The 18281-nt window shown below is 40.2% G+C and overlaps 1 protein-coding gene across 2 annotated transcripts in view; it reads left to right on the top strand.

Moving 5' to 3' along the window:
* The window catches only part of LOC122401203, a 96554-nt gene extending 80549 nt beyond the window's left edge, over window positions 1–16005 (top strand). For both annotated transcript variants that reach the window (XM_043403185.1, XM_043403186.1), the window contains 17 exons: window positions 5747–5914; window positions 7359–7456; window positions 7716–7923; window positions 8002–8092; window positions 8342–8538; window positions 8754–8848; window positions 8925–8991; window positions 9275–9325; window positions 9396–9497; window positions 9612–9683; window positions 9879–10002; window positions 10074–10231; window positions 10393–10548; window positions 10741–10875; window positions 11384–11557; window positions 11999–15809; window positions 15905–16005. In XM_043403185.1, coding sequence (XP_043259120.1) covers window positions 5747–5914; window positions 7359–7456; window positions 7716–7923; window positions 8002–8092; window positions 8342–8538; window positions 8754–8848; window positions 8925–8991; window positions 9275–9325; window positions 9396–9497; window positions 9612–9683; window positions 9879–10002; window positions 10074–10231; window positions 10393–10548; window positions 10741–10875; window positions 11384–11554 — 1893 coding nt within the window. In that variant the 3' untranslated portion in view covers window positions 11555–11557; window positions 11999–15809; window positions 15905–16005. The remainder of the gene's footprint in view (window positions 1–5746; window positions 5915–7358; window positions 7457–7715; window positions 7924–8001; window positions 8093–8341; window positions 8539–8753; window positions 8849–8924; window positions 8992–9274; window positions 9326–9395; window positions 9498–9611; window positions 9684–9878; window positions 10003–10073; window positions 10232–10392; window positions 10549–10740; window positions 10876–11383; window positions 11558–11998; window positions 15810–15904) is intronic.
* Window positions 16006–18281: the final 2276 nt, after the last annotated feature.

Consider the following 18281-nt stretch of genomic DNA (forward strand, 5'->3'; position numbering starts at 1 on the left):
GAACGAACGAAGTTATTCGATGCAACGAAGCGTCGATCGAAATGTAATTCGCGAACGCGAGACCGTCCAACGTGTTGGATTAAAGCTCGGCTGATAGAGTGGAGCGGAACGACCCATATAGAATTTCAAAACATCTCTTTGATTGGTTATACCCATTGTCTATACGAAACTCTGTGCACTCTATGATCGGTAGAGTTATCTTGCTTGGAATTTTGTCGTGAACATCAAACTAATATATTTCTAAAGCAAATCTCCCACTTATGTTAGGATCTATGTTGATCCAGGATATTTTACTAACTTGAAATCTTAGATAATTTTTTAGAATGATATTATATTTCGTCTTAGACTTTGTAGTTCTAGCACCAAGAGACACGATCATATTTAATTAAACCGAAATGTATGTGCAACGTCTATTTTTCTGATACGGATCTGCCAGGCTCCACCCTACCAATTACGTAATAAGTATTTGACATTACCACTCTGGGATTAAACCTTTCTTGGGTAGACCCAAGACAAACTATTCCATGTTTGTCCACCGAGATACCACACCTGACAATAACACGGTTTTACACGATCGATAGGCAAATTCTTCTTGGAATTTTTCATCCCCCCGTCGTAAAACATCCTCCACGTTTGTTTGCTGAGAATCTTTTATCGGTCGATTTGTTAAAAGATTCCAGAAATCGACGAAATGACAATATTATACGTCTTAAACGCTCTGATAAACAATCTGTGCTTTAAAATTTATCCACCACCATTTACTAAATTTCCTACATTTCAAAATCTACATAGTAATATTCAATATCTTACACATCACTCTCACACGAAAGGGTTGATTCTCCACACGATCTTCCACTCATAGATAAACACTCTGTGCTTGAAAATCTATGCTACCACTATATACACAAAACTGAAGGGAACAAATACACGTTTCTAAATTTCAAAATCCATACAGTAGTAATAATCTATTAAATATTTTCCAAACTGACACGAAAGGGTTGATTCTCCAAACGATCTTCCACCCATAGATAAACACTGTGTGCTTCAAAATCTGTGCTACCACAATTTACACAAATCTAGAAGGAACAAATACACGTTTCCAAATTACAAAATCCACACAGTGCTAATATTCTATTAAATGTTTTCCCAACTGACATGAAAGGGTTGGTTTTCCAAACGATTTTCCATCCACAGATAAACACTGTGTTTAAAAATCTATTCTACCACTATATGCACAAAACTGAAAGGAACAAATACACCTTTCTAAATTTCAAAATCCATACAGTAGTAATAATCTATTAAATATTTTTCAAACTGACACGAAAGGGTTGATTCTCCAAACAATCTTCCACCCATAGATAAACACTGTGTGCTTCAAAATCTGTGCTACCACAATTTACACAAATCTAATAGGAATCAATACACGTTTCCAAATTACAAAATCCACACGGTAATATTCAATTAAATATTTTTCTAAACTGACGCAAAATTGATCCCCGAAACGTCCAAATTCCTTGCTCTGGTCTCCGCGGTCACAAGGGTTGATTCCGTAGGTATTTATTCGGAAATCCGGGGCGATCACGAACAAAGGGGATCGTACAAAGGGGGTGGGGGTAAAAAAAAAACAGAAAAAGGAGACGAGTGGAGATGGCCGCGATTGACAATGAGTCAGGGATGCCGCGGTTTGACGGAAAGTGTGGATTACGTCGTTGCAACGAGGCGTCCATCATCGACACCATGGACCCGATCCCTTCCACCTGCCTTCAGCCCCCTCTGATCAACACCACCATCCACCTTCTCTCTCTCTGTTGCTTCTGATATATCGACACCCGCAGTTTCATAGACGAAACCGGCCGGTAGACGTTAACTGGCTCGGCTCTCAAGAGCGTCGCGATGCATCGCCTCTTTGGACGTAAATGCGTCTCGTTCGTTGTACGTTGCATAAAAACACACACCCACACTCCCACACGCAAAATAGAGTTACGAATCGTTATCTGGGGCGGTTTCGAGCGCGAAGACACGCGACTTTCGACTTTCGGGGTTCGACTCGCGCGGAAGACGACTCGAGAGATATCAGTGACCACGTTTGCTCGTAAAGGCACAGCTGGACGAGTTTTAACGAGATCCCCGAGGTAGTGGCTCGAGCGTGGATAAGTGAGTGGGCAGGGACGAGGCCAGACGATCAGACTCAGTGATTGCGTTTCCCTGAGAATTTTTAATTTATCCAGATTCCGGGGATTCGACTATTTTGTTTCGCTCCTCCGCGATTCTTTCAAATAAAATTAGTTCTCGGTGAAATATACTGGATCAAACTTCCCAAAGTAAAGTGTGAGTTGGCAAGAATCGTTCGGTGCAAAGAAAAAAGAATAGAATTTTAAATAATGTATATATTTTTTATCGAACCGTGGCTGATAACGTCTGAAAATGCGTGACGCAGGGGATTTTGTATCTTGAATTAATAACGTGTTATTTTGAAAGTATAATGCAATCGGTAGCACTGATATTACCATAATGATTTTTTTATTTATTTTTTTTTTGGTTCCTTCACCTATTTGCGTACGTTTACATGGATTTTATTTTTCGATCGAAAGGGGATCACTGAAATTGTAGCAATTATATTTTTTTTATGATTCAACCACTTCGAATTCTGACTTCTAAGTACCGTCCAATGCGGGACACCCTGTATAGACTGTGACTGGAATACTTAATTCGATCATTTGCACGGCGTACAAAGTCTAGATCAAAGGGACATTCCACGCTAAATCGATACAATTTTGCGTTCGATGCGAGGAATCTCGTTTTAATTGAAACACGATGACGAAATTAGGGTCATCGTTTCGTTAATTTGGAATTCGTTAAAAATTGAAGTCGAAGTTTCAGATCTTTATCTACGGAAACACTTAGTGTATTTCCCACTCTAACAATTCCAGAATCTTTTCTAACAGAGTGTTTACGTTCCCTATGTAAGCAAATCAGTAATGTTATGATTCTGAGTCAGCCCGAGGATCGGCATCCGATAGCGAAGGTTTATTTTTCACAATATCGCGCAAAGAAACAAAATTCACGGGGAAAAATAAGCGTTTGGTCATTCCAAAAAATCTACAAACTTCCTAAACCACGAAAGATAAAGGAATTAATAAAAATAAATTGTTCTCTTCAAGCTAACCTTGGACGATAATTTCTATCACGATAAAATAAATAATAACAAAGTTTAAGAAAGGAGAACAATAGTATTTTTTTATTTTTATATTAATATAAAATATAATTAGTATATTTATTTCTGTATTGCAGTAGGGAAGCATTGACATTGGTAAGAATCAGTAAATTACGTTCAATGTGATTCTCACACCAAACTGAACATAAATTTATACGCCTCTTCATTGTTTTATCAGTTGGAAACGTGAAACAATGGTCTCGTTCTGAAGGTGAAGACCACGTGTTGCACGATTCAATGTTTGTGGACAGAGCATGATTAATGGCACTATGTTACGTAAGCCAATGTCAGGCAATATTATTTCCCAATAAAATTTGAATCGTGAAATTAAATTATTGTGTACAAGTTGTATCAAGTTTCACAGTCGCAAAGAGTAGCCTTTAATCCTTCCAATCCATAGCTTCGATAAAATTTTTGAACTTTCGAGACCCGTTTTAATTCGAAACATCTGTTCTCCAAAATGGCCGTCAACGAAGGGTCGACGATCATTGATATTTCCGTTCGACGGTTTCAATTTCTTCGCTAACAGTGATCGATTCGACGTGGAATGACCCCGAATTAAGGTCCGTTTATACACATCCGTATCGAGTCCGTTCCGTGTTCCGGCCGATTTCCGGACACGAAACGGTACCGTAATTTCATATGAAACAGTTTATACATCGTCCGTGCCGTGTTTGTTACCGACCGGGACTCGGATGGGTAACGTCAGCAATTGATGATCTCCGATATTTTTTTGCTTCATGGTCTGATCACGGAAGGTCAAGGAAATCGCTCGGTTTTGTATAAACGTGTTTAGACGTGTCCCGTCCGTTACCAGTCGGTCTCTTGCAGAAATAGGGCTTTTCCAATTCGCATACTGTTTGGATATCTGTTGTTTAATTTTATCAAGCATAACATTAAATGTATGCTTTGTCATCCTAAAATATTGGTGAAATTTGTCTTCGTGATCTACTAATTTCTCATAAATATTAAATTCCCCTTTCGTTTCACGGTTTCGCCATAAGGGATGTACGGTAATACGTCTTTTCTTCTTTCGTTGTTTTACATTATTTTCTTCTTTTTTCTGATTTCAAACTAATTCACTTTTTCGATCATATCACGGACGTTGTCCGGTTGTATATGAATAGTGACGCTTTACCGCTCGGGGTTCGATTCAGACACAGAACGGACACGACACGGACGTGTATAAACGGACCTTTAATCCGTCCCGTCTGCCATTTGTCTCCGATCTCTAACCACGCGTAACGAAACCGGCCATGCGAAAGATAGAAGTTACGTCTGAGATCCTTGAGCCCAGTCAGTGGAATGCGCAGCGAGTCTCGTGCGAACCTGAGATCTAATAACACGCATTAATCACGTTTCCCAGGAATTTGTAGCGGCAGCCCGCGGGGAAACTCACTGTTACCGCCGATTGGATCGATGGAATCGGACGCGTCACGCTGTTAAATTACAGTTGTTCTGGCAGCAATTCAAGACGTTACCGGCGAACGTTTCACCCGCGTAGTAATTCAATTCGAACGGTTTACTCTGGCTCCTACATCGACCACCGAAATAGTGTATTCTAGGAACCGAAAAAAAAAAATTACGATCGATCCCGGGATCGAGGGAACTCTGGTACCGTCAGTAAGTAGAATGTGGACGGTGCAGGCAAGACACGCGAGAATCCAGGATATCAACGACAGTGTTATCGGGATGGATGATCCACTAAGTGAACCGTGCTACGTGATTTGGATCGTTCTTTCATCGGTGGAACTATCAGAATTTTTTCTTAATCATTTCTACGTTGAAATATATCGGATGTGGATAATTATGAGAACATATTTCATAGTGGAGATTGTGTATTTTATTATGAAACACAGTAAAACTGAGCGGAACATCAAATGAATTGGAACACTTCCATTGAATTAGGAGTATACGAATGCATTTGTTTTATTTGAGTAACACAAGAACGAATAATTATTACTGAATTATCGGTGTTCTAGAACAATAACACGGCATTCGTATCCACGAGCACACCTTTTATAGTGGAGATTGTGTTAACGATTCGATCACTGTACAATGACATTCTTCAATATTTAGAAAGATACATATTTAAGTGACGATCTATTTGATATCTTAACTAAAGTGTAATGTTCAAAGTAGACGTTAAAAAATTGTAACACACCTTTCAAAATGGAGATAATGATTATATACGATGAACTCTATGACTATTCTCGATGATTTCTTAATATTTCGTCTAATATTTTGCAACAAGGTTCACCTAAATTTAAACTCTCCATCCCTTAATACTGTCATTAGAATCTGCCACGTCTCTCACTCCCAGTGTAAAAACACAGTGTAAAAATTGATATAAAAACGGTCGATCGAGCTAATAAGAAACAATTGATTTGTGACTTGGATGTATAGATCCTTGACCAGATCCAGGTTCCATTGTTAGTTTCGGCGACGCAGTGAGTTTTCCAAGGGGTTCTTCGTCGTTTTCGCGTCGTTGCACGATATTGACGCGACTGTCGGTGTTTGTTGGACTTTCAGAACGAGAACGAGGAACAAGGCGACGACGGGGGCAGACCAGGAAGGAGGCAGAGCACCAGGAACCGTCTGCCTGCCTCCAGTGCAGCTCCAGGGACACCTACGGCATCCTTTCGTCAAAAAGCGTCGCCCGTCTCGCCAGCCAGGTCCATCACGCCGGAAGTGACACAGGTGGGTCGTTTCCTTTCTCCAACATTGTTCTTTTCACCCCCCGCGGCTACCATCCACTCCAGTTTCTCGAGAGTTATAATCCACTAATGTATCCTACTTGACAATTTTCGAAACTTTTAAAAAATATTTCTGGACCCGTATGTATGAGGATAATAATTTTTAAACCGTGAAAAATAACTGGTCCACTGAATCCACTTGCGTTAAAAAATTTGTTGAACATTGTCTCATCGAGCAGAAAGAATTTATTCAACCATCCAGGCGAATTAAAATGAATCGAAACATCACCTCTCCAAGAATAACATATATGCTTTATTTGTCAAAATTTTAAAAAATGCTTGAAACGAATCTTAGAGAGGATTAAATTCTGCATGAAAAATTTAAATAAACTTTTTCTGTATCTCCCTTACTGGATCCAGAAATCTTTTACTTTGTCAAAGTCTCGAATGCTGCTTCGCCATTGTGATCTTCGCCTTGTATTTGTCTTTAGAATCTTTTAAATTGAGTACCCACATAAAAATTGCATTGATTCGTAGTTTCTGCATTTAAATTTCGCGAGAGTGAACACATTTCGTGCAGAACTAATCGTCCAGGAGTACATTTCGTTTCATCGCGCGTCGCGAGAGACGAGAGACCTTGATCGTCAATGGATGGAAAAGAAACGTCATTCGATTGTGTTCGATGTAAATTAATTCGGTCAACGGAATCGATTGTTACGACTTCGGGCTGCGGGAACGTTTCGGATCCCGTTGTCAGTCAATTTCATTGCGCATCGAAGCGCGGTATCGCGGTCGAAATTCACGATTAAAACGCTTAGGCGAGCGCACCCAATTTTAGATAATCTCCCGCGTTTCTCGGAAGTGATATGCACTCGCGATTCGATGTATCGTGGCTCTCGTAAACGCCCGTACGATAGCGAATTCTAACTTTATCCGTGAAAGATGAATCCTGCCACTCGGTATAGAAACGTAAAATGAAGCAAAGTGTGTGCAAAGCTTACGCGAAGATCGTTCATTGGGTCACCAACGTCGCAACTTACTACCATGGATTCCGGAATGTACCTATTGTCTATTTAAAATTTCCTTTGAAACATAAGAGTGTTTCGATTGTTTTTTCGTTATTAACAATATTAAATTATGCTTAGTTTTTTAATTGTAATTTTTTTTTAACGTCTAACACGAACATAGAAGAAATGTTTACTTTGACTTGCCTGTACTTGACGTTGATCCCACAACAGAAGTATGATTTGGCCCTCAACCCTAATCGTATCAAACTTTGATCCCCTCCCCCCTCCCTCTAGAGTTGTAACATTTATTTGACTAACCCTAAGAACGTGGTGTTATTTGTGAACCGAAAGAAGCTCGGTGAGATTGGGGTTAAGTGACTCCTCCAAGATTCGAGCTGGACGAACAAACTATCACGCGTTTATCTTCCTCTATTTTGGTAGGGAGGACTCGAGGACGAAGAAAAGCAGAGTAGCTCGAGGTCGGATTTCAGAAGACAAAGTACAAGATCTTCAGATGGCGCGGGAACCAGTGCGAGAAGGTAATTCACTGGACTTATAAACGTTCTTATAAGAGTTTTCTTCTTGCGATCGAATCGACTCCGCCATATTTGGGGAAAATTCGAATATTAATTTTACCGCGAATATGACTTGTTTTCATTGCGTTTGGGAATCTCGACATCGCAGAATGAGGGGTTGAGGCTCGAATATTAATTTTACCGCGAATATGACTCGTTTTCGTTGCGTTTGGGAGTCTCGATATCGCAGAGTGAGGGGCTGAGGACCTATTTCTCGCTCCAGATCCTCCATGAAGAAGTCGATTCGAAAGAAGGCGCCGTCACCGCCTTCCAATCCGGGAATATTGCGAGAAGTGAGCGAAGAGAAGGAAGATCATGCCTCGAAAGCGGAAGACAAGACACCGAGACGGAAGTATTCTTCGGACGAGAGCTCGGAGGAGGAGGACACCAGAGATCTCGAGGGAAACGTTTATACCAAAACTGGCATGGAGGTAATTTGACTACCAAATCGTCACGAATCTCGAGCCTAATTTGTATCGGTGACCGAAATGGTGAAATACATTTTTTAGATTTCGAGGAAAAGCGCCGGGAACGTGAAGCGTTCGAAGCAGGAGATCGAAGCGGATCCGGAACAGGAAGACGAATTCGGGTACACGAGCAGTACGTAATTATACACTTCTAATATTTCCAAAAGCCATCAAAAGTATCACTCCTATAAATTATAGCAATACTTTCAAGTTTGGAATATCAAAATAAACGATAGAAAAACAAAATGGTACTTTGTTCTCGCTTGTAGAGAAAATAATTATTCGAAAATTCGCTTTCCCAAAAGTATATTTTTCTTTTTGATCAACGGAGGTTGTATTTGGTGCACGTATGCATAACGCAACGACGCATATTTCTTCGCAGTGAAAGTTCAAAAGAAGTATCACTCGCTGGGACACAAAGTGCTATTAGTCAAAGTGGAGAAAGACAGGTGTGGTTTGGGCATTTCGCTCTCCGGGCACAAAGACAGAAATCGGATGGCAGTGTTCATTTGTGGCCTTAATCCGAAGGGTTCAGCGTTTAAAGGTGGCCAGCTAGCTGTTGGCGATGAGATACTTGAGGTACGCCATTTTTCTTTTTTCACTACTCCAAAATGTTTCTTCAACGCAGAATCTTAATTATATGCAATACTATATACATCCTGAGTATCAATTTCAAGGCTCTATGTTGACTGAACAATTTATGACGTTGTTTATTTCTATCAATTACAATTGTTTATTCATAAAAAAATAAAATCATTTTAGATATCTTGGGATATGGATTTAAACATTTTCAGGTAAACGGCTGTGTTCTGCAAGGAAGATGTCATCTAAACGCATCAGCTCGCATCAAAGGCATGGCTGGTACATATTTCAAGGTTGTCGTCATACGGTAAGAAGTGGTTTCTTTCTTCTTGGGGTCTCCCATATCGAGGAAAATCGATTTAGATACAATAATATGTCCACAGAAGGAGTGCAGGCATTGATCAACTTGCTGTCAAACCGATCGTTCAATTTCCTCCGACTTTGGACGACGTGAGTCTCGATTTCAATGTCATTTCTAGTTTCTAACCATTCAAATAGAACTGTTCTGACCCTTGGTAGATCAAACTTATACATCCATATTTCTATATACTTCAAATTCAGGCAAATTTAATTCTTCGTTCCTTCTTTATTACTCTCGTGCAATCCTTTTGTTTGCTCTTTCTTTCTCAAATCTTCCCACGTTAAAGTCACTTCTTGACCGTTTCCATAAACGACAAACAACTGAAAACTGCCATTTGCTCCGAAAGGATTCATTATTGTTCTTCTGTCGCAGTCGGAAATGTTCAGTCACTATAAAGGAGTACGCAGCGTGCCCGTGAAAAAGGCAAGTGTTACCGAGTAGAACGTACTTTGAAGCGTTTCGATTACTACAATGAGGGTTTTCCAACGTGTAGGGTCAGTACGGACTAGGTATAATGATCATCGAAGGAAAACACGCTGAGGTCGGCCAAGGTATATTCATCTCCGATATACAGGAAGGCAGCGCCGCGGAGCAGGTAATTAATTCGTAAACAAAACGATTCCCATCGCTCGTCAATTATACACGAAATAGCAGTGTATAGACGAACAGCTGTATTTTCTTGAACATAAAGCCATTTGCATCTTTATAGGCTGGCCTGAATGTGGGAGACATGATTCTGGCTGTTAACAGGGACTGTTTGCTGGGTTCCACTTACGACGAGGTAATAGTCGTACATCGACTATGTGCTTCTATTATTTTCAAATTTCGATTTTATAGCTTGCGTCGTTAGGAAACTTTTTTGTTAATTATATCTTATAGCCTGGAATAATAACTGGTCCATCCTGTTTCTTGAAATTATTATAGGCGATTGGTTACAGTACCCCAGTGTATTTCTTGTACTCGTTTTTATGCGCAGGCTACCAGTCTCTTGAAAAAAGCAGAGGGGGTCGTTACATTGACAGTGTGCAATCCGAATCAGAGTAAAGTTGCAAAGGAAGAGGAGGACAGGGCAAAGGGCATTATTCCAGAACCTGAGAAAGGTTGAGAAAATAATTCACCTATGATAAATTAATTGCAGAACATGGTTGTGGAACTGTGTACGATATTTCAGAGAAACCGAAAGAACCTGAGAAACCGAAGGAACCTGAACCACCCCAAGATCCAAAAGATTGCAAGATCGTGGCTGGAAGGGACACGACAATAGAGTTCCAGAAGGAAAAAGACAAGGGCATAGGATTTACTATAGCTGGTGGCTCCGACACGCCATGCGTAAGATCCGTTTTAAAATAATATTTCTAAGTTTGCACAACTACTGTTTAAAGTTACAAAGTTGCCCATGAGCAAGTTTGATTAATAATATTATTTTTTTTAAATATGTCGTCTTGTGAATGAGTGTTGACAATTTTCAAGCAATAATTGTTCCATTCCAGAAAGGAGTATTCATCATCGAAGTGTTTCCTGACGGCGCAGCTGGCAAAGATGGCCGACTGCAGGCTGGCGACCAAATACTCGATATGTGTGCTAATAGTTTCAAGGAGATCGAGCACGAGAAGGCACACGCGACTGTTTTGAAAGTTGCAGGAACTGTTAGTAACATTTCTCCCATTTTATAAATATGATTCCAATTTTTTAACAGCGGATAAAATTATATAAAAGATTCTCCAAGATTATTAATAGAAATTTAATAGAAATTAGCGGAATATTAATGAGTTATATCAATGCAAGGTCTCTGCAGCCTTCGTGGACGTGTATCGATTGTTCTGAATCTTCATTCGTAGATCACGATGGTGGTGCATCGACACGAAAAAGCAGAAGAGGAAATCGAAGTCGAGCTGCAGAAGAAATCCGGCAAAGGAGCTGGCCTCTGTTTGACGGGATACAAGGGTGGCAAAGGAGCATACGTATCGGATTTGGTAGGATATAATTTCATATATTTACAGACACCAAACACTTTTACCCATTCAGAAATCTCGTATAAAAGAATTTTGTGTATAATAAATAATACTGCTTCGATTCCCTTGATTTACCTAAACATTTCACCTTGTAGCAATGCAGGCTTATATAGTCGTTTCTCTGTAATAACACAGATCAAAGGAATATTAACCCCTTCCCGTACTTTAACGAGTCTGACTCGTGATGAAGATTTTGGCCCAAACATGAATACCACAAGCCAGACTCGCGAACAGAAAGTCGAACCAAACGTAAACATCACGAGCCAGGCTCGCGGACAGCAAATGACGATCGTTATTGAGTTTTAGCTCCTATCAGTACGCCACAAGAGTTGGTCACGATTTTTATAATCTCTGTTACAAAGCAGTTTAGCATCAGTTTAGTCTGTTTACGAGCTAAATGTCACGGGAAGGAGTTAATTTGTGGCTAGCCAGTAATTTTCGTAACGATGTATAAATTACGGTGTTACAGTTACCTGGCGGAAGCGCTTTGGAAAGTGGTAAAATCTGCAAAGGTGATCGAGTGGTAGCAGTCGGAGGCCAAGACGTTCGCGAAGCGCCTGTCGAGGATATCGCGGTCCACGTGAAAGTCTCTAACCCGGTGCAATTGAAACTTGCTAGGTACAAGTCCGCTAAGCAATGACAGGTAATTACCTTTCAAAATCTGTCACAGAACTCTCGACGATACGCGTACGCTCTTTACTCAGTCGAACAAAAATTTCTGTCCTCAATTTTGTCCCAGTTAACGCCGAGAGAAAGCTCCCTGACTGTTAAATACTAAGCAGAGTATTAAAAATTCCCCACTCGCATTGTCACTGATTTATATCCAATTCCCACAAGAACGCGTTTATGCTCTAATTATATCGATAGTAGAAAACTCTTAGTTGATAATAATTTTATTTTGAACTCTTCTTTTACTTGTTTTCATGGTTGAAGTATGAAGTGAGATTTTGTTCCAGCGTAGAAATATTATAACAGTGAACTGATAAACCAGTCTTGGATAATATTCTCATAAAGAAACAAACTTGCCAAAAAGATTAATAATTGTACCAAATCGTGTACGTCACTTAAACTGTTGTTTTTCCAGGGTTCTGCAGGCGGAACTCTGAACACGAATCTTTGGATACGAATTCCCTACAGACAACGCGGACTCTAGTGTTACATAACTGACTATACCAAAGTAATTATAAATATAAGTACCATTTACTATAAGGATCATAATTCTATAAAGAAAAAAAAATACCGGAGAGCAAGTCGATCGCGTCGACGATCCAAACTACGTTCTTATCCACGCGATCGACATTTTTCACGCCGCGAACACCGAGTAACTAGGAAACGCGACTTAACAAAACGATATACGAGCGTTTCGTTGCACGGGCAAGGTAACACACGAAGAACAATACAATTTTATAGCCTGTTCGACGCGACACGTCGACGACAACCGCGTCGAAAAAAAACTTGTAAAGATTCCGTCTGCCAAGATGAACATCCGGCAAGTAGTTGATACGAGAGCCACGTTACACCGCATACTATTTAGCGACGACAGAGTATTTATGCAGTTATAGAGAGTAATATTGTATTTAATAGTCCCGGGGACACCGGTGAACGGTTTACGCGCCGGGAACGAAGGAAATGAATCTCGAGAAAAGCATCCGGAAGTCGAGGAACGTTTAAGGGACCTCCTCGCTTCGGAAAAATGGGGGACTCGAGAATTTTTTCCAAGGAAAATACAAGTCTGAATTTTCTCAAATTTTACACGCGTTTTCGTCAGATGCATGGTGGGGTTTTAGAATTTTTATAGCCAGAAAGTCGATGCACACATCGTCACAGAAAATAATCTGGACCCACGAGACACCTAAAAATTTCTTGTACATTATAATTTCAATTAGTTTTCTACTAAAATTCTCGAGACATCAATCATGGTAGAAATATGACACTGAGTTGTAATTTAAATTTGAAGGGTAATAATTTCGATAGTTTTACAGAAACATTTTAAGAGAGTGCAAAAAGATCGATTTGTTGAAGCGTCCGAAGTGAGAAGATTCCTCGAGACGGTCGATCAATTATGGACGACGACGTTGATTGATCGTGAGCTCGTTTCAGGGAACAGAGCAGCCACGAGACGGGTAGCCATTTTTCTCGAGCCTCCTTTTCTTTCGAGGCCAGTTCACCGTGTCCTCGTATAAAACAGAGATCTTGCTTGTACGTTTCGTATTACTTACGTTTAAGTTAGGCGTATTAGATAATTAGGGGTCGCGCGATCTGAAGCGCGCGTCTAACCATCTGTGACTTTCGCGATGAAATTCTGACTCTCTTCGAGATCCAGCACATCCGGTCGGAGAGACTTTCGTAGAGGAAAGGATGAGTCGATGAGAAAATGATGTTTGATTTCTACTAGCTCTCAAGGGACTCAACGCTCACCTTCATCGGATAGCATAATTATCTCACTGTTTTACATAGACACCAGTATCTCCTTGTTGATTGAAAGGTTTTAGGAAAATCTATCAATCAATATTTTAGACAAAATTCTGAATATTTTGCATTCGCCATCAGTATTTCCTACACCTGTAGGCTGTTTTTAATAAAATCGGGAACCATTCTCATATAGAGTTCAAACTCAGTGATCAGACTTTGTAGAAAAATATCCATTCCCCATTTCCTATCGCGTAAATTAATAATTAAGAGCACCACCGCCATGAAAATGCATTTTATAGAAGAAAAGACTGTCTCTCGTGTTGCAAACATCACACAGAAATTTTTATAGTCGTTTGATCGTTGTTTGAGCGCTGGCGGGAATCAGACTATGGTCCAGCTCGGAGTTGGGCAAACTGTTCGGTTAAAAGTTTCGACCAACGAATAAAAAATAAACAAAAACTAGTCTACGAATCGATCCAAACGTTTGTATTCGTTACACGCGAATAGAGTTTGCCCCGCTCCTTTTTGGACGCAGAGCGGCTTGTTGATTGCGTGCAGTTCAATTTATCCTATTATCCTAGTCCTTAGCGTAGATTTTCAAAGAGAGGAGCGTGTGAGAACGAGAAAAGAATAGTGTAATGTCGCGAGAAGACTCGAAGACGCGTTTGTTCGACCGAGAAATGGTTCCAGAGGACTGCTTTTTCGCTCGAATTTAATCGTGGCGAGATGTCGTTGTCCCGATGCATGCACGAGTGGCACGCGTCCTCCGTTGATATCCTCGAGACGTTCGAAATAATTGTTACACGCACTCGTGCCTGAATCGAAACGCCGTAGAACTTCGCTTGCCTCGCGAAGCACGCGAACGTTTAGTGGTAGAATGCACACGGGATGACTTGTTTCAATTTACGAATCACGTTCCCCGAAAAGCAGGTGGAAAAAATCTTTAGGAAGCTGAGGGAGGTCGAAATTATACGTCACAAAATATCAATAGCAATTTGAAAGATTTGGGCTGAGGATATTTCAAGGTCATTTGTATTAGGGGGTAGAATAGGGTAAGAAAAGAAGTACAAATATTCTAAATGTGGCAAACATATTGGTTCGAGTATTAGTTATATATTTTGGAAACGAACAACGAAGCTTAATCTATTTAATAAATATGTTACACTCGTTTAGTCTCACAGGGGTAGGTACACAATTCAGTTGCAAATTTAAGTAATGACTCGATTTAAAATACTGTTTATTATCAGTCAGTTGTCGCTCGTCCTACCAAGCTGACGTTTTTGAAAATAACAAAATAGTGCGATATAAAAGAATGACCTTGAAATGCCCTACTAGCCTTCACCGATGAATCATCCTTTCTGGGATCCTATTACGTTGCTCGCCACCTTCATAAATAAATCAACCGACTCCACGACTTTCCCCACACTTTGCACCCACGCATCTTTACGTCCAAGTTCGATGACCCCGATCGACAATTTGAGGTGTGCTCTTAACCTCAAAGTAGTCTTTCATTATCTTCGCTGCCCTCGTTCCTTTTGGTTCCCCTTAAATACCCACGCAATTTTGTTTCTTCAAACGACCTTGAAGTGTCCTTGACGCCTCCGTTTCTAGCAAACCTGCTTCACAAAATCGTGAAACGGATCGTGGATCGAAACAGATCGCCCCGTGGGATCTAGCTACGAGCGAATTGCACCGTAAGAGCTAGTCGTTCGTTGTTCGTTGCTTTTGATTTCGATAGACGACATCGAATTCGAGTCGAGCCCATGCGAAGAAACGAGCCAACGAAACATAGGAAGCTAGTCAGCGAACAAAAACCAATGAGTATTGAAGTCACGCGTATTTATATATACTATATACATATTTACAAGAACGCTTTGTTATTAACACGCCGGATCGAAATCAAAGGTAATACGCAAAAGAAAAAAAAAAGAAAAAAAAATGGATAATTATTGCACCCGCCTCCGTAAAGCAGTACGTTCTGTTTACATGCACCGCGTGTTACGAAACGATGAGTAGCATCATTGCGCAACGGGCACGTTTGATTGTAAAATGGCGCACGCGTGTACGAGGTGGGGGGAAGAGGGGGGGAGGGGGTACAGAAAGAAATTTATTCGTCGTTGAGTAGCGTTTTAGAGGGACTTAGAAGCGTTTTGCAAATTAATAGAGGAGTCTGCGTCGCTCCAAACACGCCTTCGAAATTCGGGGAGCAATACAATCGAGCCACTTTTACAGTCAACGACTTAAATTATTCTTATTATGAGTATTGTTAGCATTTATCATTATTATTGCCATCGTCATTATTATTATAATTATTGTTATTACGGTCACTTGTCATTGTAGCGCGGCACCGTCGAAGACACAGAAGAGAACATTGATTATAGAGCGCAGACGAACAGATCGAGATCTATTAAAAGCATTCATTGCAAAGTGGCAATATAACGCGATCATGTGTACTGATACTCCCCTAGAAACCTAATTTCAAGGTAAGTGGCTTTTCGAGTAGTGGACGTAGTTTGTTTGAAATTAATTGGCGGTCCAAGATCAATTAATTCGTCTTAAAATGTAGTCATTTTTTTAGGTGGAAAATGGTACCAAGAAAACGGTACACTCAATTTGATTGAGACTTTTATCATTTATTTAGCATGAGTTTGTGATACGGAAAATATTTTTTTTGGGTGGAGAAAGTGAATAATTTCGATGATTGGGTAGAGGAGAAGCTGTACCATTATGATGAGTAATGGTTCAAAGTTTCTGACGAACTTAAAAATGTTTAAAATTGTAATGGTGCAATAATGCACGAGTGTTCAAGTTCGATCGATTAGATTCGAACACTGGACGTTAAATTATTTGCGCAGTCACGGTCGTGGCTTCTGTTCTCGGCGGAATAAATTACCAATTCGTTCGATGCCATTAGATAAATAGAGTGACAAATGTCACTGTCTGTTTTGCAGCGGAAGACCCATTTCGCCGGTGCTCTTCTTTCACGCGCGCGGCTTCTAAGTGGACCAAAGAAATCGTTTATTGGCCTCAAAAGTAGGTTACCGGCACGGGGCTTCGCAAACTGCACGATTAATTAACCATAAAAATACGAACGCATTATAGTCGGTATGCATACAAAGCGTTTACTATTCGCCAACGAACTCTGCACATACTAAATCAATTCCCAAATTTCCAAACGCTGTTAAAATTATCTTCTTCCAAGCGAAATAACAATTTATCGTTTTCACCAGATATTGTAATTTGTATTTCTTATTTTCCTGCAGATAAATTTGCGAAATTTTTAATTCCTTTTATCGATCGCCGGTGGGGTCGCGATATCGAGGTTTATTTCCATTATCTTATACGTCCGTTTCCGGCTGTACGCAATATATTCGTGGTCGACGATGATCTCAGTGTCGAAAGAGCGTCTCTCTTTCGGTGTCGAAATGGAACGACACGGATCGCTTGGCTGTTTCACGAGGCGTTAAGCATTTTTGCCAAGTGCAACCGATTGCGGTTTGCCCGGAGCTAATGGATGGATCTCACGACGTGAACTTGACTTCCGACGGTTTCACACTTGCGATCGAACGAGAAAGAGGGAAAGGAGGAAAGCTGAGAATTCGCGGTCGATGATCATCCGTTATCCACCCGTTGAAAACTCAAACTCGACGTTTTAGTTGTGCTTCCTGGCACTCGTGTGCTCACGACGGCTCCGGGAGATTTATTGCCCTCCCTTGGAATAACATTTAATCACTCCGGGTGGCTTTGTTCTGCTTTTCGAACTTCAGAATTAATCGAATTTAGGAATCGAGGAATCAGTTTCTATTCGTTGTATTCTTAAGCGAATCCTTAACGAAATTTGTATTCGTGCATTTTTAGTTAAACAGTGTTTAATCGAGAGCAATGAATTTTTTAAATTTAAAGTTTCAAGTTTGCTACGATCGTGAATGCAATATTCGAATATTCAGCGGAGGAAACTAGAGGATGTTGTGCAAACTTTAAAGGGTCATCCTAGTCACGTTAAACTCGACGAAACTTGCAGAGTATTGTTTCCCCTTTCCCCGTTTGCGTATCCATATCATGTTCGAATATCTGGAGTTCATAGTATCGCTATTCTACACTAATTGAATCGAAGAACCCCTTTCATTTACGATAAATATCACGAAAGGTATACAATATTGTTACAAAAATATGTTTATTCGCTTATAAACGGCCATAATTACGAACATATAACGGATAATGTTGGTAATATATGTTACATCCCTGAGAAAATTCTGTCGCTTATCTCGTTTATCCTCCACGATGTAACAACAAATAATAGCATCGATTTGCGGTACAAAATTCATTTACGTACAAGGAAGTGAATTAACGAATAAATTGCACGAATTACTATCCTATAGCGTTTCATTGTATATTTAATTGTACAAGGATGATGAATAATATCCATACAATGGGCACTGTGTGCAAATATTTCGATTCACCGATACACACGTGGGAAAAAGCGTAATCTTCTAATGTCAGTATGACATAAGAAATTGCTACCCATCGAAGGGTTGATTTACGCGTTTAAAATTCGAAACACAAGTGAAACCAGGAGGAGATTTTAAGTCCACCGATGGGATCGTAACGTGCGCGCAAGCGCGTCGTTATTCGCGATTTGAATTTCGCGCCCCGAACCTTGTACAGTTCGTATTTCAAAAACAAAGACTCGAGTCGCAAGATGGAGGAGGATTTTTTTATTTGTATTCTCACGGTGAATCTATGTATCCCTAATATGATTAATTTGTTCTACACCTACGGTTCCATTTGTATTATTTCTGTCATGTAACTGGTTATTTATGACTGTACGTATCACACAACATCGATCAATTTCGACGTTAGTGAAACATCATTGATCAGAGTCATGTCCCAAGTGACTAGTGATAGAACCAATCCCACGACACGCTCATTAATACTGATACGTGGCGATTGACGAG

This window comes from Colletes gigas, unplaced genomic scaffold, assembly GCF_013123115.1.
Source record: "Colletes gigas isolate AHSC1104 unplaced genomic scaffold, ASM1312311v1 Colletes_gigas_Sc00022, whole genome shotgun sequence".
Classification (NCBI taxonomy): domain Eukaryota; kingdom Metazoa; phylum Arthropoda; class Insecta; order Hymenoptera; family Colletidae; genus Colletes; species Colletes gigas.